The sequence below is a fragment of the Vigna angularis genome, chromosome 2 (assembly GCF_016808095.1).
Source record: "Vigna angularis cultivar LongXiaoDou No.4 chromosome 2, ASM1680809v1, whole genome shotgun sequence".
Taxonomy (NCBI): Eukaryota; Viridiplantae; Streptophyta; class Magnoliopsida; order Fabales; family Fabaceae; genus Vigna; species Vigna angularis.
In genome coordinates, this window is record NC_068971.1 from 15,918,715 (window position 1) to 15,927,912 (window position 9,198).

General features: G+C 28.0%; 1 protein-coding gene across 1 annotated transcript; it reads right to left on the bottom strand.

Moving 5' to 3' along the window:
- Positions 1-2,824: 2,824 nt before the first annotated feature.
- LOC108328199 (trihelix transcription factor GT-3b) lies at positions 2,825-4,555 on the bottom strand. The gene is made up of 2 exons (XM_017562024.2): positions 3,966-4,555; positions 2,825-3,494 (listed from the first exon to the last, which is right to left on the bottom strand). Exons 1-2 carry the CDS (start codon positions 4,284-4,286, stop codon positions 2,955-2,957), a joined length of 861 nt encoding a protein of 286 aa, XP_017417513.1. The 5' UTR covers positions 4,287-4,555; the 3' UTR covers positions 2,825-2,954.
- Between the last annotated feature and the right edge of the window lie 4,643 nt (positions 4,556-9,198).

Below are 9,198 nucleotides of genomic sequence, written 5' to 3' on the forward strand. Positions count from 1 at the left end.
AGTTCAGAAACAAATCCATGTTCTTCCTATATTTCATTTTATGGTTCTTCATTTTCATGATAAAATCAAAATAAAATTGAAAAAAAAAATATTAAGGTATGGACAGATTCAAACTTATCATGTTCAAATTAGGCATGAACAGTCGAGAACTGAATGATCAGCAGAAAACTTTATTTATTAGTTGATAAAACAAATTGTAATTAGCTCAATTTAATTATTCTGGTCCACTTCGAAATAAAAAAGAAGAAGAATGAATTACTAGCCAATCGATCTACCCTAAATGATCCATCGTTTTTCTTATTAAAAAATTGTCGGTTTAATTTTTAAAACAAAATTGTTAAAAAGACATCACTTTGTTGATGGAAAAGTTGCCCCATATATCACAAAAATTAGAATATATTGTTAAATTGATTTTTATAGTTAAATGTTAAAGACTTTTTCAATAACTACAATCAATATACTATGTGATGTGGAAACATATTTAAAGGAGTTATTTTTTAACAAAGAAAGTTCAATAAGAGCACTTTTATTTATTGATAATAATGTCTAATATATTAATGGGTGAATTCAGAGAATATAACAAATTGAGATGTATATGACAAACTTTAATTATATCAATAACGTATGTTAGTCATATACGATATATGTATGTATAATATATATTTATGAAACATCCATACATACATATACATATATATATATATATATATATATATATATATATATATATATATATATAACTACAAAAAAATTATTAATATTAAATTTTGATTATTCATGTATAATTATAGTATCAAGATTAATTATTCTCGTAAAATAATTCTTCGTAGATATATACTCTTTCTATCACAATATGTCTATCTGTAAACTTTTATGCTTGGATGTATATATACAATAAGCATTATTTCGGTATCGATGTTATATAATAAATAACTAATTTAACTATCATGTACATGCCACATTTTAATATCTTTTAACTAAATACTTATACAAACAATAAATTATTTGTTTATAAATTAAAATTGGTTTACCCACAAGTTAATTATTTTAAGAAATTATATAAGGAAACTTATAACAATTAATTAATATGTAAAGCTAATTTTAACTTATAATAAATTAGTTTTATTTTTAAACTTTTTTATATCAATATTCACAGAGAAAGTTGTGTAAATACGTTAACATTCTGGTTCAATAGCAATCAAAATATCATGACAGAAAAAGTTGTACAACGCTCAAATATAAAGTTTCAAGACAATTACTTGGTTACACATTTCATTGAGAATAAAAGCCAAATACAAAATAACTCAACCAAAAAATCTTGAATTAAGATATCCATAGATATCTACAACATATACCCTACACACACCACACGCACATAAATTTACAGACAAAAAGTTATCATGCAATCTTAGCTTTTGTATTTTGAACAAACACCTCCTTTTCTATCACTGATCTCTGTGATCTTCCTTTTCCTAACTTTAAATTATTTTATTAATTTAAAAATCAACTCATCACAGAAGACACGCCTTAAAGAATGTTACCACTTTAAAGTCATAATAAGTTCATACCTCAGCCTGAAATTCATCATACTAACATGATCATGATGATGTGCTTGCTCTCTCACATGCACAGAGGTCAATCTCATGAGTAGCCTTTTGGCATATCAACTCTTGCATGCAAAATTCAATTACTCAATAAGCAATACAAAATCTCACACACAAATTATGGTGAAGATCATCATGATTCAGCTGAAACTGATTTCTAGTATCTGTATATATGTCCTATCCATACTACACAATCAAGTCCTTGGAAAACTAATGAAATAGATTTCCATAACTTACACACACGCCACATGTTTGTACAATTTCCTATTATCTTTTTCTCTCTAGTACCATTAGATTTTGATCCTACGTACCACCCTACCACTCATTTATATATATATATATATATATATATATATATATATATATATATATATATATATATATATATATATATATATATATATATATATATATATATATATATATATTTATCTACCTCTTATTTTTGAGATCAATCTCAACCATAACGTCGTTTTCAAAGCTAATTGGAACACATGGCTGGGCTACATTACTTGCACCGACACTCTCACGAACACGAGTTGATTACAATTCATCACTTAATTCAAAACCCTACTTCAGCTTCAGACCCATTGTGTGAATATATATGTATGCAGACACAATGGACAAGGGAGAGTAGCATCACGCATATATTTATATAATAAAACCCTTTTTAGGTTTTTTTGTTTACAGTAACCAAAAGTGAATGAAACATCACTTTGTGTACAGTGACTCATTTAAGCAAACCTTAAAATTGTCCGTCTCCACATATATGGATAGACACTATGATGAGTTATCTTGTGACATGTTTTCTGGATCTTTTTTCCGTTTTCGGTTGTTAGTTATTAGGAACAGCAAAATATATACATATATAAATGTATATGTAAATATATATATATATATATATATATATATATATATATATATATATATATTAATATTTCTCTCTCTCTCTCTCTACACCTACTACAAAGAATAGAATATCTATGAAAGCATCATTTTGGGATCAACATTGGTCCTCTCTCAATGATATTGCATGGCCAAAAAAAAGTAACACAATTATTTGCCTATTTGCAAGTAAAACAAGAAGAAGAATATCCTAGAACCAATTTTATTTTATTTTCTTCTTTTCTTGTTGATTGCTTTGATTACTTTGGGTAGATAAGCTGGAATGGGTGATTGAAATGAAGAGCAAGATAAGATGGTAAAGGTAAGCAGAAGAAGCATAAAGTATGGATATGTAAATTAATGAGGAAGATGTATGAATTGAGAGTTCTTAGAACAAACCTCTTAATTTAAGCTTTGGTCGAAGAGAAGAAGAAAGAGAAAAAAAGGTAGTTAGAGGTATGTATACTACATCTGTTCTCTTGTGAGCTTGTTGAGAAGTGCTGTGATTAGAGCATCTCTCTTGTCAGCCCTAAGTTCTTCCCTAATCCTTCTTTGGTCTTCCCTCTCTCTCCATCTCTGATCCATCATCATCCTCTCATTCTCCAATGCCTCCATGGTTTGCCTCCACTCCATCTCCTTCATCCTCCTCTCGTTCTCCCTTGCCTCAAACGCCTCCATCCACTGTGCCTCCATCTGCATCTGTTGCCTCATGAACTCCTCCATGATCTCCTTCAAACTCTCCATATTTCTACTGCTACCACTCCCTCCTCCTATTACCATCTTCCCCTTCTTCTTCTTTTTCATCACGCTACCCTTCTGATCTCCCTCACTCTCTTCGTTTCCCTCTTCCTCATCCTCCGATGAAAGCTGCACCACCTTCTTCTTCGACCCTCCTTCTGCTTCTGCCCACAACATTCTCTGCATCCTTGATGCGAAAATCCCTTGAAGCTCATTGTAAAACGGGAATTGCTGCCTCATCGCCTCTGGCTCTATCGCTTCACACCCCTTTAAATCTCAACAACAAAACAAGTACTCTATCACTACATAAAACCCATTTTTTTAATCAAAACATACATTTATTAATTAAACTATCATTCAAAGAAATTCTATTAAATTCTTCAAAACCCCAGACCGATAGATATATGTTAACTGAAAAATCATAAACAAGTGACGGTCTTAATCCAGATACCGATCAAAGTCTTGAAGACGTGGTAATCTTAAACCAGATATATTAATCGGAATCGTGAACATGATGAGACAGCCTTGAACCATACACTGATTAGAATTAAACACGTGAAAGGATGGGATTGAAAAGGACAAAGACATGCGATTCATAATAAGAACACGAGTTTTATTGGGTTGATGTGATTAACAAGACATGTATATTATATATATATATATATATATATATATATATATATATATATATATATATATATATATATATATATGGATGGATGAATGTTACAAAAATACCTTATAGCGGGTAACGAGGTTTTTCCACTTGCACTTGCACTGTTCTGCACTTCTGTGGAAACCCTTTTCCTTCATCCTGTTGGAGATGACTTCCCAAAGCTGTTTGTTCCTCTTTGTCTCCATGAAAGTCTGATCCAGCTCCGCACGGATCACGAGGAACTCTTTTGTCTCCTGGATGCTCCATTGGGGGAACCTATCCGTGGCATCCACGTTAGCACTGGTTGTGATGTTGTGAGAGTGGTGACGCTGATGCTGATGCTGCTGATGTTGTTGTTGCTGTTGCTGCTGCCGGTGATGGTGATGGAGATCACGACCCTCCATGAAAAATTGAAAACGAAAACGAAAACTAGAAAGCCAGAGATTCAAAAATCCAATATAGAAGAGGATGAAGGCGTGCTCTAAATGATGTAGAAAAAAGCTATTGAAGAGTGTGTTTTGGTTATGGAGGATAGAGAGAGAAGCAAAAGATGAGAGAGAAAAAGATGAAGAGAATATATATGTAGGTAGAGGTGTGGTGTGAACATCAGGTGTGAATCGCGTAATAAAGAAGAGAGAAAAAAAAAGAAGAAAAGAAAAGAGAGATTTTCTCTAGCTTAGGTGTCCAAGCCAAAGTGTTGCTTTATTTCAAGGACTGAAATCTTAAAGATAAAAAATCTATATTGTTTCTCATTCCTAACTAATAACAACAATGGTTAATTAATAAACAATTCTTTTGATAATTTAAAAGGTCTTTTACCCAATTATTATATAAATTAATAATATTAATAAACATTAGACACAAAATTGACGTTTCATCGATAAATTAGGCATGTCTTATCTGTGGGATTCTTTAAAAATTGAAATTTTCTTCTTTTTGTTTTTATTTTTTTATTAATTTAAATTATTTGAGACTCATCTCTCTACGCGGAAACTTTGTCTCTGTTTCGCTTTATATTAAATTTTGTTTATTTTATTGCGTTCCCATTGCGTCAAAGTTTCGTCACGCTGACACCAAAAGTATAACTCCCCGCGCTTTATTTAATGCACATTTACTATTTATTAATCCAAGCAACTTGCATACCAAGTTTTCTTTTTCTATTATCATAGAAATAAATTTGAAGTTGTACTTATTTATTTTGTATTTATAAATATATTTTAAGTTGTAGTGTATTATTGTTGTCCAATGAGACATTTAATAATGTATAAAGAAATGATATGAAAGATTCTTTAATTTGCTTTTATTGTGTTTTGTGTAATGCTTTATTTAACTTTCTGCGCGTTCTTTTTTTGCCCTCGTGGGATGGTGACATAGAAAGGGTTGGTTGGCGACTGTAATAGCCAGGATGTAACCTCAAATTTATCATACATACTTTTCTGCATGGATTTCCAAAATCCTAAACTGAAAGTTTAAAGTGAAAAACTATTCCTTCTCCTCTCCCTCTTTTCTTCCATGTTTCAAATTTAAATACTTTATAAATTTATATAATCTTAATTCAGATTTATAGAAAATTTTTGTTTAATTATATATTTAAACTAAAATAATATCACAAATATTTTTATTTTTTCATCTTTATTTTAAATTTTAGTTCTTTTTTTCAATTACTTGTTTCTTCTTAAAAAAATCAGTTATTCAATGAGAGAGAAATTTTTTGTAGAGAAATAAAGATGTTCATTTGTCGACAAATTAGACATAGAAAAGCAAAAATAACAATCATATCAACTACTATTAACAAAATCAAACAACAAAATATTTATATAAAAAATAAAAAAAAAATTGAATACTCAATCAAACCAATTTTTTAATAGAATTTCAATTAAAAATATAAAAAATTATAAGATACTTCAAATTTAAATACCTTCTTATTAAATGATTAAAGTAAATATATTAAAATAATAGTATTATGACACACTTTATAAGAGTAAAATAGTCCTAAAAGTGTAAACTTTTGTATTCTTTCAAGAAAAAAAAAAGTAAAAAGTAAAAAAAGATAAGATCAAATTAATGTAAAAATTTTGGTATCTCAAAGAATCATTTTTCAATTTATTATAACTTTTTTTCTTCTTTCATAGTAAATAAACTTTAAATTTTGAATCCAAATTAAACCTAATTCTCTTTCAATCTAATATAATCATGATTAAATAGTAAAAATTTGCAAACACCCAAGAAGAATTAGGTTTTCATTGGATTCAAACCTTATTATGGAAGGCTAGATTTTTTTTTTTAATCCTTTCTATATTATATAGTTACTCATATGATAAAACATGACATTTGATCAATCTTGGTTTACATGCAATTTTGTTATCATTAAAATACTATTATCAATTATTTATCCACTTAAACAATTAAAAAAAAATACTAGCTATTAACACACTCTTGTGAAGTGACTTAATGGAATTTAGGTTAACAACCAACATAGTTTGAACTAAGTTCAAATATCCTTTCACCTAACAACACCCAAGACGGGAAAACCAAACTTTTGACTACCCAATATTATAAATGCATAATCATTATTATTTATTTATTTATTTCCTCAAATCACATTAACAATATTATTATCCTTAATAATAATCTTAGTACACCAACCACAGCCATCCACATGGAGAAGAAGGCGGGGCCCACGGGTCCACATGTCCACATCCTCTCTTTGAACATGACCGGTTCAGCTATTCTAGACCGTCTTCTTCAAACCGTTGGTTCGGTTCAACATTTTAGCCTTTTGATTTTGACGCAGCATTCACAACAAGGAGCCAACTAGGAACATAAATGAATCGGTGCAGGGTTTTAAAATAAAATGGCTAGTTGATGTGCTACTACTTTAGGTCAATGTTTTGAACGAGTTGGTCTATAAAACCTAATACACGTAGCTTAATCAATTTATAAAACCTAAGTTCTGTAATAACAGTTTTACAATGTCAAAAAACAAAAACACTCTTCAAATGATGTTCTTTTATATAGTTCGCTAAAAGAAACAAATGATTTCGAATTCAGTGCTTCATTGAATCATTATTATCTCGATGGGTTGATGTTTGATGTTGTCTATTCATATTTATATATAAAACAGATTTCATTATTCATATTTATGCATAGAATAAATTTAATTGAGTTTTAAAGTATTTATAAATCTGAGTACTTTTAATTGTTTTCATTAAATGTTTTTGGTAACATTTTTATATCTTTAAACGAGTTTTCAGATTTTAATTATTTCGTTAACTGAATAATGTGATTGTTATTACTTTCATCATTTTGTTTATTAATTTTAATGTATTAATAAATGTAAAATTTTGTAATTAATATAAAATAATATTAAAAATAATGTAACATGATAAATATTTTTTATTGTTCATATCTTTTTTATTAGTCACAAAATATTACATCCTTTAATACATGGAAATAAGATAAATAAAAAACTAAATTACAAATACTTAATTGAAAAATATATTTTTTAAATATCCATAAATAAATAATAATTTAATTTACAATACTGAAATTTATAAAGACTTAAAAAATTTAGTTAATTTTACAAGAAGTAAATCACGTTGTTTGACTAGTGAATTAATTTACAATACTTTTTTTGTATGCCTGTTTTATACGTTATCGTTGAATTGTTTTCTACTTTTACTCTAATTTTTCTTCCAAATATTCTATTATGATAAGCAAATATTTAACAAAAGAAAAATTATACATGATATTTAAAGTTACTCATCTAAAAATTAAGCAAAAGTTTACAATAACAATTCTTACAGTCTGATAAACCAACCTGATGTACCTTCGTAAATACTAGTGCTTGATACTTTTAAAACTAATTTATTAAAGATGAATACTAAAATAAGAAAACATGCATTAATTGTGGCGTAAACCATGGTACAATTTGTAGGAGGTGAAGTACATTAGCTACCTCGTCACTTTGGACTAATAGAAACACGACACGTTGCAGTTCCATGAAGTATTGTCAAAATTGCGTATGTAGGTTAAAGTTGGTGAATACACCCGTAAGATTCTTAGATTGACACGTGGTCATCACTGTTTGGAAGCTTCTCGCACCATACATATGGCAATTTTTTTATACTGTTTTCAACTTTTGAGCACATACTTAGAACTTCTATTTCATAATATTAAAAGTATTATATTTAAGATATTAAATATTATTTAATATTTATAAATTATTAATAAATTTGAAGAAACATTTATATAAATTTATAACATTATTTGTTTGTTGAATAATATTTGATGGCATTGTGTGGTATGATAAAATGAAATGAAACTAGCTGGTAGATGTAATTATGATTCATAATAAATTATTTTTTAATTTAAGTTATATTATTATTAGTTAATAAATAGATAAACTTGATTATATAAGCATTTTGCATATTTTTACCGGATAATTTATATTTTAAAAGAAATATTTTTCAAAATGTTGATACTTTTTTAAAAAGTGATTTGAAATTATTGCACTTTTTTCTCACTACTACATAATTGACAAATTTTTATTAGTAGAAATAATTTTGTCATAAAATTTGTTGGTTAGATTTTTTAATAATTTTGAATATTTTATTATTGATGGATATTTTTGTTATTAATTTATTCATTTATAATTTATAATTTTTATTATCATGAATTTCTTTAGTAAATTGAGGAAAATAAATTCATAAATCTAATGATATATTTTTCTATATTTAAAGGAGACGAATAAGAAGAGAGATAAGAAGTTGAAGTTGATAACAATGGCGAAAGAACAAGTGTAAAAAATACTTGTTTTCATACTTATTAATTAGTTTAAAATTGTGTTTATTCATAAAACAATGTGTTTTTCTCATAGAAAAGTTGTAATAGTGAGTAGGAAAGTTTTATAGTCTTTTGTACAAGAATCTACACATCATTGGAGTGCTGCCAATAGTTGAGTTTTCGCCCAACGCATGCAAAACTGTGGCTGAGTGAATTATTAGATTTTGAATTGTTTTTAGTTTGAGAAAGATAGAAAACACGACACTTTTGGACAAAGAAAAATACGTAAACTTCTTCTGGAACTTTAGGAGACTACTTCAAAGAATCATGACACCATTTCTACAAGGAATTGCTTCAAATGTGTACATTTTAGATGACTAGGAGTAACTAGAATTATCTCTCGTTGGAATTAGATGTAATGACTTCACTTTGATGTAATTTTCATGTTCAATATATCTTGTTGTTCAAATGCTCTTCTTTCTTTTCTTGTCATTATAGGGAAGTATAATGAATTTCTAAATGTTTGTGTTT

Bases quoted from the DNA above. Each gene is read 5' to 3' on its own strand.
- LOC108328199 (XM_017562024.2), bottom strand. From the start codon at position 4,286: ATGGAGGGTCGTGATCTCCATCACCATCACCGGCAGCAGCAACAGCAA. The intron at 3,495-3,965 runs GTATTTTTGTAA...TGAGATTTAAAG, and splicing joins ACCTCGTTACCCGCTATAAG to GGGTGTGAAGCGATAGAGCC.